This window comes from Falco punctatus (genome assembly GCF_963210335.1).
Source record: "Falco punctatus genome assembly, chromosome: 2".
In the NCBI taxonomy this organism is placed as follows: domain Eukaryota; kingdom Metazoa; phylum Chordata; class Aves; order Falconiformes; family Falconidae; genus Falco; species Falco punctatus.
In genome coordinates, this window is record NC_137581.1 from 45,341,811 (window position 1) to 45,363,812 (window position 22,002).

At 36.8% G+C, this 22,002-nt stretch overlaps 1 protein-coding gene across 1 annotated transcript in view; it reads left to right on the forward strand.

Moving 5' to 3' along the window:
• The window catches only part of UCHL3 (ubiquitin C-terminal hydrolase L3), a 45,735-nt gene that overhangs the window by 22,812 nt on the left and 921 nt on the right, over nucleotides 1–22,002 (forward strand). Inside the window, exons 7-8 of the mRNA XM_080374434.1 lie at nucleotides 18,561–18,636; nucleotides 21,197–21,255. Coding sequence (XP_080230560.1) covers nucleotides 18,561–18,636; nucleotides 21,197–21,255 — 135 coding nt within the window. The remainder of the gene's footprint in view (nucleotides 1–18,560; nucleotides 18,637–21,196; nucleotides 21,256–22,002) is intronic.

Genomic DNA, 22,002 nt, shown 5'->3' on the forward strand with positions numbered 1-22,002 from the left:
GAGAAGCAGCAATTAATAGCACTGATCAGGGTCAGTTTTATATCTAACTTTTTTTGTATTACTATCTTGGGTTGCCTTATTTCAAAACAATCATAGTTAACTATTTTCAAGTAACAGATGAGGAAATCTGAGGGGAGAGTTTTCTTTAAAAAAGGAAAATGTGTCATTGCATAAGAGAGACTTCCACATCTGGAGTCTTTTGCAGAGCAAATACCAGCTTTGAATTTGGAGTTAGGGAAGAAGCTTCTTCCCTATTCTGCCTACTAATTTTTGTTAATAATAAAAAGTTACTGTATAGTTTTCTGAGAGAGTAGGAAAGGAGGAAAATGGAAAGGCACGCTTAGAAATAAACCAGTGGAAATTTTCATTCAAACAATGCTATGCTACGATAGCTTGAGGGAAGTTATACCAGGTAGAAAATATTATCTGTTTGATTCTTGAACTAAATGACCTTTTTAATATGTGAATATAATAATGTGAGTAGCAAGATATTTTTGTTGTGCTCTCATATTACTGACATGCACATCCACTGCTTTGCAACTGTACTTCGTTACAGCTCAGTTCTACAGTGAGGAAGATGGCAAGCTTTAATTGGCCTTTGGTCAAGAAATCAGATCTAGAGAATAATCTTTATTCAATTTCTGCATTTCTAAATGCTTTAACATGCTTGACTGTTGTTCAAGTAATGTTCTGGTAATGACATCTGAAGTTTTAGCCAGCTATGTGTGTCTGTTGAAGTCATTCTGGATTGTTAGATTACCTACAGTACCTGCTGCCTTCCATCAGCTTCCTAAACAGCTTCCTAAAAGAGCTCATCCTATAGCCTTGTAAGAGCTAACACTGGCACAACTGTGTTAGAAGCACACTCCTGGGAAGAGAGAAGGCTTAACAGACTAGACTTAGATCAGCTTTTGCTTCTGTGGACAGCAAATACTCAAATAGCTGTGGTGTGAAGTAATTGGCAGGCAGTTCGTGCAACATCAAGGTATCACTAACTGCTGACAAATAGCTTTCCATATCACTCTGTTATAAAGTTCAAATGATAGAGCAAACTTTTTATTATGTCTTGTGGTACTTGCGGCATATGGAACCACTTTTGTTTGAGGTTGAAATTTTTTTGGACAGGGGAGTTTTAGCATGGTTTATGCATTACTGCTTAGCAGAATGTGATTTGTGGTCTTTGGGAAGTTTAGTTCTTTAAAGGTTATTACAGCATAGCTCAAAATAATGTTTCAATCAATCACATAAATACAAGTGAAATGGCCACGTGAAATACCTGTGTTAGATATTGGTTAGAGTGTAATAAGAGTTTTTGATTTTGTTTGTGGCCTAAATTATTAGGAGAAACTTAGGAGCTCTCAAATACCTGTGTTTTCTTTCCTCTTCCTTAGAAGTTATTAAGAATGTCCAATGAAATGAAGTTTAACCTACAGTGTTTCAGTTACTAGTTAATATGGAAGAGAGAGGAAACCAGAACTGGAATATAAAATATATCAACCATTTCAGGGAGCACAGAAAATACTACCTCTGGTTCTGTAACTTTTCCTGTTTATTTCGTTGTTTTGTTTGGGGTTTTTTGAGTTCGTATGTCTATTTACCAACTGACGGCTTTGGGTACTAGAACTATACATTGGGCTAAATGAGGCTCAGAACTGAGAAGACTGAGGTACTGCATCTGAGCTGCTGCTTCAAATGAAAACAACATTCTTGTACCTCATTAGACCTCTATCAAAAGATCAGTGGTGGAAAAATTAGCCTTTGAAAATAAAAACTGGTATTTGACTCTGTCAGTATAAAAGTCATAAGGAAGAACTGGCCTTAGATGTTCACAAAAAAATGAAATACTTGTGCACATCAGTATATTTACTTAGATGTACTTTTTGTTCACAAGTATGATCAGGAATATTTTTAACATGGATTGAAGTTGGCAGCTACTAAGAAAGCTACCACAGCTTGATTTCTTCCTTAACTCAAACCATAACTGCAAACTGTAGTCTGTAAACTTGTTTAGTGTGCCTTGAGAACTATAATCTTGCTTGGAATGCGCCAAGTTAGGCTTTGATCACAGTAACAGTCATTAACATTGGCAAGAACTACGTAGAGTCAATGCACTCTGTTCTCAACTGCTATAAAACTTGAACTTTCAAAGATCTCTGGTTCCCTGGGGCATTACAATTTATCGTTAGGGAAGAAACATAAAAGAGCTTCCCTTTCACTCCTGACAAGAACATATGGTGGGATTTTTTTCTTAAATAGCCCATATTCCTTAGTGTTTCTTCTGAATAATGCCTAGTCTTGTAAAGAAACATTTGCATCTTGGGAGAATATAAAATCAATTATATAACTGTTTCTAAGATGATTTTTGTTTAGCTTAGCATTACAGAACAAACAGGTAATCTCTTCTGTAAAGGCAAGGAAGTTGCCTAAAACTATTAGCTATACCTTTTTTCTCTTTTGCAGCCTATGCAGTGAAAGTGTAAAAATGAGCTTACTAGAATCATGTGTTTTGGGAATCATACTTGGTTAGTCTTTGACTCATTGCATTGCTGTGTTATTTAACATACCAGTGTTTCAGAGACATGCAACAATCTGATTTCTGTACTTCAATGAGCAAATAACTAGTAAGATATTAATACAGTACTGCTCCGAATTGTTGTTCTGGGTTTATGCTTAACCGTAAAATCTGCATGAAGGAACTCTGATTCCTAGGATGAAACATAACTATAGAGGATATTCGCACCCATAAAGCAGTCCATGAATTTAAATAAGTATATAATAAATAACACGTGAAGTAACAAAATGTTTCTACAGTTTTGCTTCCAACTTCTCTACCAATCAACTGCCATAAGTGGGGTTTTTTGTTTGTTTTTTGGTTGGTTGGTTTGTTTTTGCATCTCTGCAATCCATAATGCTGGCGGTGCTGTTCTTGCACTATCTGTGTAAGAGACAGAAAGCAGCAGGCTTTAGCCATGTGTTTGCTCAGTGGCGTTTTAGCAGGCTGATCATGACAGGTGATGGTGGAGTTCACACTCAACCTGTTTCCCTCAGGCAGAAGAGAAACTGATTTTGTGCTCTTTTTTTTATTTTTTTTTTATTTTTTTTTTTTATTTTCTTTATCCAGCCACTAATTTGGGGGGAAAAAAACGTAAGAACTTAAGATCCTTAAGACTCCCAACATTTTACCAGTACGACTGAAGGTAGGCAGTAGGCTAAAACTATTCAGAGAATTGTTGCATGAACCAACTTTGCTTGAGGAAGCACTCTAAAAATATGGTAATGGGATGTGCAACAATGCTGTTCAATTTATTTAAGAAAAAAAACCCTTGCAGATGAAAAAATATTTGAAAGAACCTAGTTAATTTAGATTTTGCAGAGCTCCCTAACCTTTGGAATTTTCTTTTTTGTAATTCCACTAATTTTTGATCACAGAAGTCACCATTGTGATAATCTAGCTTGACTTTTGCCTAACATAGGCCATAGAACTTAAATTTAGGTCTTCAGTAAAAGGTAAATTATCACTGATTTTGGAAAGATTTTTTTTTTTTGGGGGGGTGGTGCTCTGATCTGACCATTTTTCTTGTCTTTAAGCTCTGTCTTTACCCATCTGTCTAGCAAAGTAATAACTTTGGGGATAATGTCTATTCCTAATCATGGATTAAACTGACATGGAGAATACTGTAAAGATTTTCTTTTTACCAGCTGCAGAAACACTAATTAAATGTACTGGTACAGAAGTTGATCAGATAGTAAGATATAGTCCAATCCAATTTTTAAACTGTAGTCTCAGTTTCAATATATATTAATGCTGATAATTGTAACATTGACAAAGCAAGGAGGTCTGTGAGGACCTTAACTTCCTGCGAGTTTGCTTGTGGTACAGGCTTTCGTTACATGTAAGGAAGTTCAAGTTAGGAACAAGGCTTTTCTTGCAGTTGAAATATTCATAATGTCTCTCATTTGTGTGAATTCTGTGATGTACTGTTGGAGATGAGCTCACGAAGCAGCTTCTGCCTCTGTGGAATACTTCCTTTGTCAGGCTCCTCTTCCTGTCTGGCTGCTTATCTTCTTATAAAAGACTGAAGGAACTTAATGTCTCTCAAGATTTCACCACCACCACCAAAACAGGCTTGAAATGTAGTTAAAAGATTAAAAACACTTGCGTGAGAAGGAGAAGGAAGAGGTTTTTTTTCAGATAGTGTGATGCATAGGTTTAATTTGCAGTTAAAAAACCCACTAAGGATAATGACTTCTAAGGAAGAAAAAAGCTATTACACTTTAAACTGTAATACAGACCCTTTAAAACTTTGTGTTTAATTCAGTAATGAGTAATTACTTAAGCAAAATAGAAAAAGCCTCAAGAGGTGGTGGGGGAAAATGATAGCTATTAAGTACATCCTCCCTGAGTATAATCTTAAAGCTGTAATAACTCTAGTATTGCCCGTTTGGCTGTAGAAGTTGCACTTCTTACTGTCGCTTCAACATTCTCCCACCTCTACTACAGGGCTTACAGTATGGGAACTGTGTAACAAGGCCACAAACAGTTTGTTGGGAGGAATTACTGCATGCTTTTGGACTGACTCAACTGAGCAGGTGCAGGACGTGTGGCTGGGCCTCTGATCCCAGGCTGTGCATAAGAAACAAAGACCAGGACTAAAAGTATTGTATCCCAGGTTTCCAGTGATGTTGGTATGCACTTAAAGTTCGTTTGATCTCTGTCCCAGTGCAGCCAGCATTTCTTTCTACACAGTGACACAACCTCAAAGTAAAGGAAAGAAGAAAGCCCCAGTCCCAGCTATAATTTGTCAGCTGATAGACAGGGAAGCTTCCTTCGAGGAAGGTGGCTTGGGCATGAACTTTCCACTGAGAGGATGCCCTGAACCTGAGCTTCCAGAAAGGTGACTTTTTGTAAACGCTAGCAAGTTAATCAGTGATAAGTATTTCTTATTAGAAATTTCAATGCAGTACCAGATGCTGCTTTGTCCTGTCAGGTCTTCAATGTATTGGACAGGGACTTTTCTGGATTGGGTTCCCCAAACAAGATGAGCAGACAGATCCCTGTTTCTAGAACCTGACAGGTTTGGGTATGAGCCAAGTCATGAGCTATTTGGCACTATCAAACTTCTGCACTTTTAGATATGTGCAAAAGCACAGCTCTTGATGCCTGACAGATTTTATAGGTGTTTCTTTTAGATCTTAGGTTTAAATGGCTCTAGGTTTTAATAACAGCTATGTATTGGAATGAGTTTTGGATTGGGGCAGATGATAATTGCCTCAGCATTTTTATTTTTGGACCTATTCCATTACGCTTTTAACTTGTTTATAATGTATTTTTTGCATTACAGGCCATAAACTTAATGTGCTTACTAGTTTATATGACAATATCATTAAATTATATTTCAGGATTTTTGTTTTACCACTTCAGATATTTGACCTGCTACAATTTTCAGCACAGAAATATGCTCCTGTGATCTTTTAATCTTGTGAAGTTAGTCTCACTCTCTTCTTTGCAGTTTCTAGCTGTTAATAAGTCTTGTTTGAATAGTGTCTCAAGTCATGATTTGTCTTCTGCATTTTAAATTAAATGTGAAACACACAACTTTGTTTATTTGGAGATTTGTATTTAACATTCATTTCATATTAACGTTGCCATGTAATTATTTTATTTTTTTTAATATTCAATTGCAAAAAACTTCAGTTATAGCTTAAATTTGTGCTTATTATTAAAGCAATTTCATTTATGGCTATCGTAGCCTTGTTAATTAGACAGTCTTAACTTTGCTTTTCCAAAATTCCTATATACTGTCTATTGAAATTTCACTCTTACAAATGCCAAAGTATATTTGCAGTGGGGAGGAAGTTTCTCTTTGTCTTGGTTGATCTCACTAGGGGACCCACTAGAACAGGAAATAAAGGATAAAAATTCAATGAAGGGAATTCAAAATGATGACAAACACTGACCTAGAAAGATTAACATATTAGTTGCCTTAAACTGCATTCTGGATTATAAATTCAGTTTTGAGAACTTAGTCTTTTCTGGTCTCGTTCAGGCAAGGGGTGTTTTTAATATATTCTCATTATTTTAGCAATATTAACCAGGAAACAAAGAAGTGCAATCATTAAGAATGGTAAAAGTGAAGAATTTTGGTGAGACCGGCAACAAAAGTGAAAAAGGCTTTATAAAAAAAAAGTCTATCAATATTCTGGTCATCCCTGTACTGTTAAATAAATCTTAAATTTGGTATTATTCAAAGTCTTATTAATAGTTTCACAGTAATTACACTAGGAGTGTTAAAAGACAGGGCATTTTCAGAGCAAAAGTATACAGTTTAACAGCTTCCAGTCAATGGAATGCATCCAAGCCAGAGTAAATTCCTACTGTCAAGCTTTTGAGTTCCATTTTTTTAACTATTTCTAAGTAAGCCGTTACTATGTTAGTCTTCCTGGAATCTGCAATAATGTTGTCTGTTTTGATAGCAGCAGCTTACAAAATTGTAAAACTTAATGTGCTGTGTCTTGCCTTTTATTGTGAACTGTCTAGTCAACAAAGCTCTTAAATTTCAGTCCCACAGCAGGTTCTAAACTTACAGGTTCTTCCCTCCGCAGGGAGGTCTGTGGACAGCGAGGACTTCTAACAGCAGTGTTTTATCAGTCATTTTTCAGAATTTTGTTACACAAACTGAGAATAAATAGTTTTTAAAGCCATCTGATATATTATCTAAATGTAAAATGTCTCATTTTAAATCAAGTGAAGAATTTGGGAAAAAAACCCAAACTATCAGGAGTACAGATCAATTATAATGGCCATTACACATTTGTAAGCTTCCCTGACTCGTAGAAGTATTGTCATTGCTAAATTCCTCTTTCTCATACAGTTACATTTTGGGGCTGGAGGTTTTCTGGTTTTGTACTCTTACATGCGAAGCTGCTGAGATTTAGGAATGGATCAGAATGCTTGAAAATCAGAAGCTAACTGAAAAAAACAACAAACCCAAACACATGGAAAACCCTATTCTCTGGGCAGGTTATGAGACTTGGTAGCACTTCATGCTTATCTCTTGAGCTTTACAGTTGTACTACTGTACAGTTGTGTAAGCTGTACTTGATGCTTGCTTTTCATGAAGAATTCCTATCCTGTCTTTGTTCGTTAAGGCCAACAGTACAAAAGCAGAAAGAACCAATTCGTTGTTCCACTTCTGATAGGAAAAGGGAAAAAAAATAACAGGAAAGAAGATTAATTGCTTCAAAATTAATACAAAGAAAGTAAATGGTTTTGTCTGTCACTTATGCATTTTAAAAGAGTGAATTTTTTTTTTCAGAGAAGCTAGCTAATATTTGGTTTTTGAAATCTACTAGAATCATTCAATTGAATGCACAATGTGGGACATATTGTAAGGAACCACATTGTCTATCCTGATTGCATAACTTCAGCGGATTCACAAGCATCTGGCAGGTCTTAGTGTAGGTAAGTGCAGTGTCATTGATGGATAAGTGTATTTGCTAGTGGGGCTCGGCAGAGATTGGTTCTAAGACCTGTACTGTTAAACAACTTCTATCAGTGACATAGAATCATTTAGGTTGGAAAAGACCTTCAAGATCATTGATTCCAACTGTTAACCTAGCACTGCCAAGTCCACTGCTAAACCATGTCCCAAGTGCCACATCTACACGTCTTTTAAATACCTGCAGGGATGGGGACTCAACCACTTCCCTGCCCAGCCTGTTCCAATGCCTGACAACCCTTTTGGTGAAGAAAGTTTTCCTCATATCCAATCTAAACCTCCTCTGGCGCAACTTGAGGCAGTTTCCTCTTGCCCTATCACTTGCTCTTTGGGAGAAGAGACGGACCTCTGCCTCACTACAGCCTCCTCCCAGGTGATTCTAAAGAACAGTAAGGTCTCCCCTCAGCTTCCTGTTCTCCAAGCTAAACCACCTTTATTCCCTCAGGGACTCCTCATAGGACTCGTTCTCTAGACCCTTCATGAGCTTTGTTGCCCTTCTTCAGAGACACTCCAGCACCTCGGTGTCTGTTTTGTAGTGAGGGACTGGAAGACAACATAAAAATACACCACAAAACCTACAGGCAGTGTAGGAAGATCCAGAGATAGTAAAGCACAAAACATCAACATAGGACAGTCTGGATTGCCCTTTAGGCTAGCTTCAAACAAATTTTTTGGAGGCTAAATAAATCTGTGTAAATAGTTTTAAAAGATAAAAGTTTGCTTCCTGGCAGAAGGTGAGGGGTTCTCTGAAAGACTGAATATGATATTGGGCATTTTCATATGTGCTGAAAGGGGAAGGTAATGGTGGATGGTAATCTGAAGGTGAGCCACTGTTTGACATTGTGGCCAGATGAACTAATGTAATCCATTGTTTCATGTTCTTATCATCATTAAGCAGGACTAGAAACATTGCCTTTTCATTTAGCACTAATGTATTCAGTAAACTGTATGAATATGTCCTTACTGTCTTTGTAGCTATAGACAGGATCAGTTGAAATTTTGATTTGTTCTGATATATTTCCGTGGTAAAAAAAAAATTGTTATGCTTGAATGTTTGTTTTTGTATTGTATGTTCTCATCCAAACAAAACTTGAACTTGATTGGTCCTGTGGCCTGTGTGGGAAGAAGATCAAAACTAAATCATCACAATGGTCCTTTCTGGTCTGAATATATTTACTGTAACTTTTAGTTGCAGCTGAGAGTCATTTTTAATACTTCTGTGGTCTTTCTTCTAATAGTAACAATTTGAATGGTTTAACATAGTCCTACTGCTTCCACGGATACTAAAGGGATCCTGAGTGTTAATGGCAGTACTGCCACTGGCCTGCTATTTTAGAAGAATAGGTGAAAAACTTAGGAAGTTGCATACTTCACCACGGTAAGCTTCCCTTTTCCTTTGCTTTCCTTTTATGTTACACACAGAACAGTAAAGAAACTCTGGGTTCTGTTACAGTAGTTACTGGATTCATTTAAAATCCCAGAGTAGCACAACCTAGCTTTCCCAAATTACCAAACTGTTGTTCACAGTTTTTGTAGCTGTAAACAGAACTGATTACTCTGTTTTCAACTCTTCCTTCTGTCAAATACTTAAAGCCCCTCCCTCCTCACTTTCCAACAATTTGTCTCTTGAATGAGTCAGTTAACTTGTCTTCATATTGTGAAGTTCACTGGGTGTGAATAACCTCTAGTGTATCTAGTAATAAAGATAAAGATAAACTTCAGATTTGGACCATGTCTTTGCTTATTTTCATTGTTCTTTTGTCTTCTCATTCCAATTCAACACATTCTTGATTATTATCTGCGTGATTTGATCAGTTAAAGGACAGTATAATAATAGTGGACAATCTTTGCAGTTGCCTTTTTAGGTATGTTACTTCAAGTTTAAGTGGGCTAAGTATGTTCTTTTTTAATGTTTATGTAGTCGTCATCGTCCTCGCTGTCTTCACCACCATCCTCATCGCAGCCTCAGGTTAGCCACAGCAGAACGAAGGCTTCACCATTGTGTCACTCTGCATCCCTCTCCTGGGCCAAACGTAATCATGTAGGTCCTGCAAAGGCTACCAGTCCGTCAATCCGTCTTCGTCGTTGGCGGCCCTTGATACGCCTTCCATCTGTTGGGCTTCATTCTGTTGTAAGTGTAGTCCATCTTCAGTCTTTTCTTACTCTGACACGACTGGCCTTCTGCCATGTAACTTCAGTCTTCAAGGCATCATTTTTTGTTGGGGTCTTTTCTCAACCATTCTTAGGATTTCTTTTTTCTTCCTTGCCCACTCCCCCCACCCCACCCCCTGCAATGGCAGACAGCAAAAGTACATCACTCCATGCTTTGCTGTTCAGGTATTTTTGATTCAATACACTTGCCAAATCATTTTCAAAGCATAGATGGAGTTTGCCTTTCATGAAGTGGCTTTTTTTTTTTTTTTTTTTTGCCATAGGCTCCGCCTCCAGCCTCTTCTTTTCACCTCATCTTCATGATCTTTCATTTGGATGTGCTAAACCAAGGGGCTTCTAATTCTTTGTCACGTTATATTATTTCTTCTGTGTTTGAGACCTGGTTTATGTTCTCATATCCTAAACCTAGTCTCCTTTCATTCTAAGTCTTGCTTAATGGTCCCTGGGTATTTCAGTAAAGATGAAATGTTTCCTGTAATCCCAAGGGGCTGGTTTACTTTCTCACTTGACATCTGTTTCTCTATCCAGTTTGTAGAGATACATTCTAGTTGAAGGTGAAGACATTTGAATAAGAAAAGCTTGTCATCAAATATCGTACTTACACTTTTTTCCTTCTTCACTCACAAGGCACAAATAAATCTTGAAATACATTGTGAATATATATCTTGAAATATGAAAAAATTGCATGCATGGAACAGCCAATATTTTTAAACTGTCCTATGAGCACCATCAGAAACACTAAGCTGAAAGAGTTGTTTAGTGGTAGTTCATCCTGCTTTTAAGGAGTGATCACACTTTTATTTAGTACACACACAAATATCTTCATATGTAGAAGTGAATGGATGCGAAATTGGGACAGTGATTTTGTTTTTATCATTCTTTGGTAATGATCATATTTCACCTGTGTTGCTAGAAATTCTTATTTGAGGTATGTGAATTTTTTACTGAGGTGAAATAACTATTCTGACAGTGTTCCAAATAATTTCCTTTTTCATATGGATCTGTCTTTCCAGATGTGGAAGTCCTTCTTAATGTTTTATTGCTATTAAAAATTAGTGTCCAAATGCTTCTATTTCTTTATAGCTTTTATATTTTATCCTAATAAGTATCTCAAGATGAGACATTTTCCCAGAGTCCTTTCTCTTTATGCGAATAGTAATAGTTATTATTGAGTATCCAGTTCTCTTGTAGTCTTCAGAACTATGGAACATTCTTGATCTTACCATTTGGAGCTAGTTGAATACCTTAGGAATTGAGGAAGCATGGAGTTTAGCACAGAGCTGAGTTCTCCTCATGCTTCTTGTCTCCATTTAGAATTTATGCCATTAACATTGGCAACCCTCTGACATTTTACCTGGGGACTTTTTTGTTCATTTAGCAAAACTTGGAAAATTCTACATCATATTTCTGTAATTTGAAACTGGGATCTTGTATGAATTTGATCTATACAAGCTTGTTGTTTATAAAGGACTTAGTAAGGAATACTTGAGCTTGAGTGTGCCCGCCTAGAACAAAAACTAATTGACCCCGAGTTTACTTCAACACTAAATAAACCATGACTTACCCAAGGATGGCCATTACAGCATAATTTGTTGTGATTATACTAGAAAACAACTGTTGGCAAGTTGCGAGTTCTAAAAACAACTCCTCATCCATTAGCAGTGAGCTTTTGCTTTGAAAACATTCAAAAAATTCATTCAAAAAATAAGTTGCCTTCAATACAACTCTATCTGGCAAAACAGAAGCTTGCCACTAAAAATAGTTTTAAAATAATAGTCATTAACTCCCCTGAGATCCTGACTGTCTCCATCTTAGAGATAAAACTAAGTCCAGTATGCAAAGATTTATCACTGAATAAAATAGTCTAATATTTATCAGTAACTGAAATGTTGTTCTTATCTTTACACTTTTATATAACATACTTTTTGAAGAAGATTCAAGAACATAGAAACTATACGTATATTAGCTTAATATGCAAAACCCCCAGCATTTTGGGCATTAAAGCTGTCTCAGTTGGCTTGATAATAAATACTACCTTGTCCTTCAAGTTTTGTCCTGTCAATGCCCGTCAACAAGTATTATTAGTATAGCTCTGATCATTGTTAGGTGTACAAAGAGGCTTATTGGTCTCAGTGTTGTATGATAATGTTCTAGTATTGCTTTTATTAAGGTATCTATGCACTTTAAGGGCAGAGGAGGGGGAACAGGATGTCTCAAAATTAAGGGTGAAAGTCCTAATGATGGGAGACTGTATTTATGCTCTGTAAGTAAAACCACTTTTCCTGTTTGAAAACTTCCCTTGTCTTTTGTGGTGGGTTGACCTCGGCTGGATGCCAGGTGCCCACCAAGCCACTCTTATCACTCTCCCCCCTCAGCTGGGTAGCAGGGGAGAAAATAAGGTGGAAAAAATCTTCATGGGTCAAGAAGAAGACAACTTAATAAAGCAAAGGCTGCGCACAGAAAACAGAAGATGCTATTTTCTACTTCCCGTTATTGGGTGATATTCAGCCACTTCCCAGGAAGCAGAGCTTCAGTATGTGTAATGGTTGCTCCAGAAGGTGAACATCGTAATAATGAATGTCCTCCTGCCTTCTTTCTCTTAGCTTTAATTGCTGAGCAGTCCTCATGATATGGAATATCCTTTTGATCATGTGACCTGGCTATGTCCCCTCCCAAGATCTTGCTCACCCCCAGCCTAGTGGTGGTGGTGTGGGGATGTTGGAGAGGCAGCCTTGATGCTGTGCAAGCACTGCTCCGGCAGTACCTGAAACACTGGTGTGTGAGCAGCACCTTTCTAGGTACCCATACAAAGCACAGCACTATGAGGGCTGTTGTGGGGAAAACTTAACTCCATCTCAGCCAGACCAAATACAACTTTTTAGAGTAGGTCTCCAGATGAGTTACAAACATAGAAAAAAAAAATAGTATTGAGAATCCTGTCCTGAAATGTTTTATGTAATCCTGATAAATTGCAGTAGGTGTGGCAAATTTTAAGCTACAGGTAACATCTCTTTCATTAGTAATGTTGACTTTCCCTCAATCCTTGTAATGATTTCTTATTCTTCTGGCTCATCTGTTCTTTTAGTTTAGTGTCTCTGCTTGCCTTAGGATCATTTTGCTGCCTTTTATATCTGAAGTGAATATCCTAATTCTTTTTTCTTCCCTACTTTTCTCAAGTTGGAAAACATGCTCTTCTTTTTTCTGCCATTTACTTTCTGCATTAAAGTATCTTTTAAAAAAAATGCAAAAAACCCCCACCCAAAACCAAAAAAAAACACACCAGAAAATACCTATTTAGAGCAACATACTCTTAAATAATCCCTCTTTCTTATGGATCTAAAGGGAGATTTGTGTTTGTATAAATAATCTGTATCCAGATTCTGTGGTCCATTGATAGAGCTTTTCTCTGAATTTCACCTTCTTGCTTGACCTCTTATTCAGAATCAGATACTACTGTTTTGCAGCTTGGAATTGTACCTCACCTGACACTTATTTATTCTAGCTATAGCTGGGGACATAGAGTTAATAAGCTTGAGAGAGGTTGTCTACCATGACAGTGTGGTAGAAAAATACATAAGGCAGTGGTTAGGAAATGAACTTCTTGTCCATTCTTGGGTTAGCACTTAAGACAGTCCTTCAGCACCTTTCTCAGAAAAATTACTTTTTAATATTCTGGACAAGGGATACCTTGATCTAAAGTAAGCTGTAAACTCACTGTAGTATATGGGGCGTGAATAGAGACATCGCTGTTCTGTGAGAAAAAGCCAGAAATAATCTTGCTGAAACTTGTGATCATCATTCCAGTGGTCTTTGTTTTAAATACAGTATTTTAACCAGGATTGAAATCCCTTTCACAGGCCTACACAGTACACTTGCCCAAGCATGCTCCATGCTTCAAAATGGAAATTACAGGCACCTTATCTACCCAATGCAATAGTAATTGCATCACTTTTTCCCCTTTAAAATTTATTGAATCCAAATATTACCTAATGTGCTGTTGTGTAAACTTGCATCTTTTAGTACATTTTCCTTTGGCTTTCATGTAACTCCTTGAGTGAAATTGTATAGTTAAACCCCTAACGATTTAATTCTCTTAGACTTATTTTATGTTTGTCATGGTCTTTCAGTTGGATGCATCTGAAACTTTTTATTTCTTTTAAGGTTCTGCAAAATTGTCTTTTTCTATATCACTCTTTACTGCTCTTCTTCAGGAACCTGATAGACTCTTGATACCAATTTCTTGACTTAGCACAAGTGGTGCTTTTTCCTTTCTCAGTCGCTACCTGTAGTGCAAGGCATTCTACCAAACGTTTGTGAGACTTCTTGTTTCACTCCTTTCTCTGAAGAGCAAGTGTAAGAAAATGATAAAAATACAAGATTTAGTTAGAAGTTGCCTGAAATCTGTCATGGAACATTGAACCTGGTTTTATAATGTGGTCTTTCAAAAATAAATTGTAAGCAGGATGCGGTAAGGACTTGTTTGTTAAGTCCATGAGAACAAGACAATTTTTTTTATTCCAATTGTGTGTTTGTCCCAGTAATGCAGTTTCAGGGAAAAGAAACCAGATGCACATCAAATGTGATGAACAGTTTTGTTCTAAGTTAGCAATATTTGAAGATAAAAAGATTTCAAATGCATGGAAGTTGAATACTGACTGGTTGGGATAATGGTCTAAGTGCATTAGCAAGATAGACTGTGTAGGTGATGAAATACAGTTTATTAGCCCAGCTAATAAGATTGGGCAAACAGGGATATAGGGGTGTACCGTTGAGTTTCTGAAGGTTAGTGCAACAACAAGAAAGAAGACTGTTGTAGTTCATAAGGAGAAGGAAGCAGGCAGTGGCGGAAGGTAAAATCAAGGAATTTCTTAGTACAAGAGGGAGTAGGAAAGAGTTATAATTTGTATAGTAAACACTTTGGGAAGTGCCATTTTAAAAATTACTCATTAGAAATCTGCTAGTGAAGAATAGAGGAAGAAATGTAGAGTGCTGTTTTGGTAACAAGAACTAATGGGTATTGACCTGAGACAGGTCAATTAAAATTGACAACTCACAGCAGCCAGCAATTATTTATTACTAATTTCAATGTCCAGGTTAGCAGAGAAGGCCTCTGGAAAACTGGGGTTTGGTCATTCAGGTGCTTTTAATGTGGTATCCCAAATTAAGAGGGCATGACAACCTTGGTAGTCTCTCTTGTATGTGACACTGCACATTCATAGAAGTGCTATATTATTATCATTAAGCATTATCTCAGTACCTTGAGAACAAACTACAGCCAAGAAGATATTCTTGCAACCATCATTTTTGAGTGCAAAACTTTTTGCATTTTTCCTCTTCAAATCAGTTTCAATTCTATGGGTCATTTTTCTGTTGTGGGTTGGTTGTTGTGTTTTTTTTTTTCTTTTGAGGAGATAAGTTGGAAAAATGATGCCCATTAACTCATACCACCAAAACTTATTTCTTACATTACGTTTGAAACCATAACATAAGCTTCTGTAAGCTACTCGAGATGCTGGTTATTTGCCCTCTTTTGTCTTTTCTGGATGGGAAAGAAATACAAATTTTCTTCAATGTGTGCTACAGCCCTTCACAGGACATGAAAAATGAGTCTTGAATCCCGTAGATTAGCTCCAAATCCTGATTAGACAATCATCTTATATAGACTCCTGTGTCTTTCTCCTTCCTTGGGATTCACACATGTGGTCATTCAAATGTGCTCTCTCCTTTTGCGCATCGAATGGGCTTTGAAGTGAAAAAAAATAATCTAAAGGAACATGTTATCCCAACACTTGACTGATGTTCATGTTACTGTGGTCTTTGACAAGAAGAATAATCAGGAGAAAATAGTCTATAATTGTTCTGAAGGTACTGCCTAGTGATGAACATGCAGGCAGACTTCTTAAAGCTATGTTCTCTTGTTCTTTTAAGCATTCACACAACATTCAGACAGCTTTATTAAAAGCTGAAAACTTGGCCAAAGGTGTAGTTTTTTCAAGGAGACCACAAAAGACATCTCCCTGAAGCTGACATTCCCTCTTCTTTCCATTTCTTTGACATTTAAAGCCTTTGGGTTCAAGTGTTAGAACTTCTAGAGCTTCCCAGTGAAATAGAAATTGGCCTGACTTAGGCTGCTTTTCATCTGTGTGTGTGCATCATGCGTGCACGCATAAGCAATAGATGTATTTTTTGTGTTGTTTTTTTATTTTCCCCTCCCCCCAAGGAGGAGTGGAGGCCTTTCTAATCACATTCATCACACTAGGAAAGTTTAATCCAGTTACTTGTTTGCCTAAGTCATAAGCAACAGATTTTTATAATACAAACTTCTAGGTCATATTGACTATTCAGACCCTGTTGTTTCTCTGTGCTTATGATTAAGCAAATAATTGTCTGTCAAAAATGATTGAAATCCTAATTTTTCAAGAAATACAATAGTATTAAATTTATCGCAAAGTAGTTCTATATATATCAGATGAAAAGAAGTCACGGTGGAAGGAGGCTGTCTACATTAGAACATGTGGTAGAAACTTTAATAATGGCATGACACTTTCGTTCTCTGAGGTTGGGGAATTAAAAATGTAAAAATGCAGCATTTCTCATCGGTTATGGCAATAGCACAATGAAAGCACATTATTTAGATTAAGTATGTACAAAAACTCAGCAGGATTCTATAGGAATGTGTCTCCAAGTAAACTCTATGAATTTTTTTGTGGCTTCCCTATCCATCTAGCTGTATATAGGCTCAGCATTCCAAGCACGCCAAGTGTGTTTTCTCTATAAAATAGGTGTTTATTAGAAGCTGGCAAAGAACACAGTCCTCAAAAGAGTCAAAGGGGAAACTGTATTTTGTTCTGAATGTGATGAAAACCAAATCCCTGAACATCTCAAAGTTCTCTGAAATAGTGGTGCTTTGAGCTCTTCTAGCTGATGTCAGTTTGAGCGCTGGTAGCGTTATGTTCAGATACAACCTTTTCAATGCTAAGCCATTTCCTTGCTAAAGTAAGCCAAACTGGTAGTGGTCTTTCTTCTAACCCTGAAATTCCTTAAGCCCAGGTTTCCCAGTTAGTAAGTTTAGTTTGTAAATGAACAGCTTTATGTCTGCTAAGGGAATTAGGTGGTAGTGTGGGGTTTGGCACGGAGTGTCAGCTTTGCCTGCCTGTGCACTTTTGTATCACCACGGTTTAGATGCCCGTAAAAAGTTGGTTGATTGATGAGCATAACGAGGTGCCATTGGTTTCTAGCTACTGTCTTGTGTGTTTTTCAGCAAGTTATGGAAACCTGTGGTCCTTGGAAGTTTACTACTGGGGCAGTCAAACTCTTGAGGCTGCTTGTTTTTGGGATCCCTCTGTTTGGCCTTCTGTAAAACAATTCTCAAAGACAATCGCTTATTCCGTAGGGGAAAAAAGGAGTCTTTGGGTCCTGATGGAAGGGTCCTCTTGTTCCTCTGATAGCAATCTCCTCTTCAGCAGCAGAGATGCTTTTTCTGCATTCTAGGCCCTCTGAAACAGAGATGAAACAGGTTATTAATGCCTTTCACACTGTAACTGGTCATGGAGATGAATCTCAGATGACAGTGAGGGGAGGTTGTGGGGGGTTTTTTTGGTTTTCTCTTGGGTTTGAGCTTGCTGCATTGAATTTCTGTAAGCTGTTGGCAGTTCCTCTGTAACGCTGTGTTCTTTGTCACTCTTGGTGTATTGAAAGACTTTATGGTGACTTCTTGTCCTTTGCTTTGTTGTTCTGGTTGTTTGCTACATTTCTTCAATGTAGATCATCTTTTGAAGGCTTTTCTCATGACTTCTCAGGAAGAAATAAACTTAACCCAGTCTTGAAAACATGATGCGACTGTAGGGTTCTACAACTCATTTTACACTCTAATCTGTTTCTGGCAAAACCTTAGGGTTTTGGGATGCTTCAAGAAATTCACATAAGGGTAACAGTAACTTCAAGATGGAAGAAAACTGCATTAAATCTATTTTCACAGAAGTCAGGTCTTTGATAATTTATGAAAAACTGTTTCCCTCAAACGGTTTCTTCTTAATTTGTTGATCAAGGCTCAGATGCAGACTGGAAGGATTGATGAGGAAATAAGACAATCAGTTGCTATTGAACACAACAGTGGTGATGTACCTTTTGGCTCTGGGGGTATATGCTAGCGGAATATCATGCTGTGCATGCCCTGTGTTCTTCTGAAAAAGCTTTTGCTTGCTGTAGTTGACAATACAGTACTGGGCTAGATAGATCTTTACCAACTGTGACCGTTTTTTATGCCACGTCACTTGATGCTGTCAGTGTATTTCAGTTCTTTCTTGATATGATGGCTATGATGCCACTTCAAAATTTCAGTCTAAGCACCTCTGGTTATTTTCCTTCCTCCTCACCTAAGATGTGAGACGTGTTTCTTTTGACTGCCTGTGTAGAGAGAACAGAGGAACTGTATTCATGGCTTATGAGGAAAAAAATATTGTGACTGAGTGAATATTTCAAGTTTTACAATACTATGGGTTCAGAGTTCAGCTTTGCATTGTTTTGTTTTAGGAGACAGGTTATTGAAGGAGTTGCTATTTATACCTGTCTTTTTTTAATGTTGCTGTATTTGAGCTGGTACTACTTCTAATTCGGTAATGAAAAATAGAGCTTTTATGTAGAGCTGTAATTGGAAATACTTCCAGATACTTCACTGAAAGGGTTCTTATGGATCTGTGCGTTGCATAAAGCTTCTTTATATTCCAAAATGTTCCACAGTGTGACTTCTGCCATTCTGTATAGATCCAGAATGTGCTTCTCACTTGTGATTTATCTTGGCCAGGTGTTTTGCATATTGTGTTCTCATTAATCATATTGTGATAAGGGGTTTAGTGAATACAATTTCTTTTGTTTTGTTTTGTCTTGCAGGCACCAAGTATAGATGAAAAAGTAGATCTTCACTTTATTGCATTAGTTAACGTAGGTGGTCATCTCTATGAATTGGGTAAGAACACTTTTTATCCACTCTCTCCATGTGTTTGAAACAAATACAAGCCGTAATGTTGTTAACTATGAAAGTTGGAGAGATTACTTCATGGGATGTATGGCTTAGGTTCTTTTCAACTGCATCATAGAGTCTGGGGGTTTCTGTCAAACAATTGCAGCCACCTTCCCAGTTTTTTTTTTTGTGTTCTCCTTCCCTCAACTCCCTTCTCTTAAGATAAAATGGTACAGAATACTAGACTGCCTCCAAACTTCTTTTATGATTTATAAGGAAAGGAAACAAGAAAGAATTAATGAACACTCAAAGTTTCTGAAAGAAAGTACTGTTATATCCCGTTATATAATTTTGGAATATATATATATATATAATTGTGGAATTAATAAATGAACTGTATGCCACTTTAGAGTGTTAGCTATATTATTAAATAGTGTGATACAGTTAAACTGAAATCATGTCAAGATACTAGCAGAGACTAATATTCTGCAACCCATTTGTTACAGGCTGGTTACTTCTGCCCTTTTGTGGTCACTAGACAGTTAACTGTAAAACAGTAATCTGTTTTCTGACTTACAGGTGGTTGGGGTTTTTTTTCCTCTTCAGATTGTGTAGTACCAAATTCTGCTCGGATAATTCTCTAATGGCTCCAATCTTAAACATGTTGCTGGGCAACTAGGTTTTGCTGCAGGTGCTTCAGAAAACTAGCAAGTAGATCAGGATTTAAAAGCTGCAATTCACTGGTCTTTCCTAACATAATTTTTTGCAGTATTTCATGGTGAGAACATCTTAATCTTCTGAAAATCAGCATGTAATTGAGCAATGCTCTTAACAAGTGACAACTAATCATAATGGACATAAGCAGTCTGTAAGAAATGCTTGTGTTAAGATTAAGGTGATCTAAGGGCTCTTATCAGTGGTAGGTCATGAACAATAGGCGCACATTGCTGCTGTATTTTTATGATGCTGTATGTCTGTCAGTGAACTAGATCAAACAGTGAAACAACTACTTTAGGATGCAATATAAATATTCTATAAAGCTAAATTTCAAGGCATGATGTATGGCTCATTCTTCGTTTAGTTGTGTGCCACTATTTCCATGTTACCTTTTCATTGTGGATTAATTTACTCTGTTTAATAAGCACACCATAGACTATGACTACCATGTTTAGCTATTCTCCATTAATATGATGCAAGATAAAACCCACATGATTTTTTTGCTTAAATAATAATTATAATAAATATTTTTCTTAAGTTAAAAAAAAAGAAGCATTTAGCTCCACTGTATAGTTGAATTCAAATACTATTTCCTTTGCTCTTAAAATAACTTCTCTCTGTACCACCGGAAGAAAGCAAAAAATACTTAAAAGTAGGAAAATGGAAGAAGGTTTTTCAATTGATTCACTGGCCTCGGTCACTGTGGTCAGCGTGTGGGCTTTGGCAGGCAGAAAATGCTAAAGAAGCACAAGGATGTTAAATGCTTATGATATTTGTGCCATAGAAAACATGTTATTTATAGGCACATGAGATTTAAATCCTGTTCTGCCAAGATGTATGTAAAAAAAAAAAATAATCCAAAAAATCCCCACAAACCAACAAAAGCCTAACAAATCAAACTTAGCTTGCAACCATACAGGCCATTCAGTTTTGTGTCCCTGGCACATTCTGAGGGTTTTGCATTGTTGTATCTTCAATCATGGTTGTTACAACTATGAACAATCTCTTGCTCATGTAAATCCAAAATTTATCTACATCAAATCTACTTTTAGTTATGGTAAATGTCATTTAGAAGTGTTGTCAACTTCAATGGAATCTTTGGGGAGGGAAAAGTCTTTACAAGGGAGGGCAGAGCCAAAAGGAAATCAGGTCTAGCAAATATTTAGGATATCGTGACATATATTCTCACTGTTAGCTCTTCACAAGTAACCTGAAAAGTATTTCTAGTGAAATAATTTTTAAAATGCTGTAAATTATTATATTACAAATGGGAGAAAAAATAATAACTATAACTATAGCAGCCATTTTAAAATGATGTGAAAATACTTGATACTTAAGAAGTTATTAGGGGGTTTATTTTAAATGAGAGTAACATTTCAGTTATGCGAGACTCTTCAGATTGCTGGGTTTGGTATTCTCTTCCGTTGTGGAGTCCCTGTTAACAGCTGCCAAAGACTACAGACATACAGCTGTCTGTCTGGGTAAATCCATTCTGTGTAGTTGACATTGTTCTTCTCTACTTGAAAAACCGAAGTACTATACCAGCATTAAAACAATCACAACTTATAGCCTTGAAGTTTTCAAATAAAATATATAAAAGTATCTAATTGTTTTGATTGAGTATTTTTTTGTAACGTAACAGACTGCACATAATGATTTCTTTTGAAGCAGTCAACAATGGAGGAGAGACCAGGGAATAGCTAGCTGTATGTGTGATTCTTTTATGAAAAATGAGGTAGCATTTCTGTAAGTGAAGAGCAGAATATCTGTTCAAAGAATTTTTACTGCAAAAATGAATCTTTTCTAATTTTATGAATGTGTTGTTCAATCCTGCTTTGTGTTTCAACAGATGGGCGCAAGCCATTTCCAATAAACCATGGGGAAACTAGTGACGATTCTTTTTTAGAGGTACGAATAGAAAACCTTCTTAGTGCTACACAAAATTCTTACATTTCCACAAATTTTATAGAAAATACTTATAAAAATATGTATTAAAATATTTCTACAAAATCTTGCTTTGTGTATATGGTTGGATGAGGAATAGAGTGAGAGAAAACTAGGTTTGCTCAGCTCTAAAAGAGGTATTTAAGAATGTTCGTGTTGTGACTCTGGTTGACAAAGTATCATAAAATAGTAACAAGAAATACCAGATCAGAAGGGTTGACCATAACAGAAGATCAGACTGACTTGTCTTGTGTGCTGAGATTTTCATATAACCCTGCTCTTCTCAAATTGTACATGAGTCATCAGATTGAAAACTTAGGATAATTTTTCATTCTCTTTCCTTCGGTTTAGTTACAGTTTGATAGGTGCCGTGCTAGACAGAAGTTGATTTCCTTTCTGACACTTACTAATAATCATTCTTCTCCGGTTTTGTGGCTTCTTTTGGGTGCTTTTTTGTTTCACAAGCTATTTAGCCAAGAAATTAATTAGAAAGGAATATACTGAACTGGGAGGATAAACTGTCATCCCCACAGAATGGTGTGAAGTTGAAGCTGAGAGAAGGCAATGCATAGATCTGACTTTTATGGTATCCAGGCTTAGCTTTACAAACTGGACACTCCCCAGACTTGCCAGTGCCTCTCTGCTTGTGCTTGGTCCTAAATGGCTGTTCTTCCTCTGCCTTCACCAGGCTAAAAATGTTCAGAAGATGCT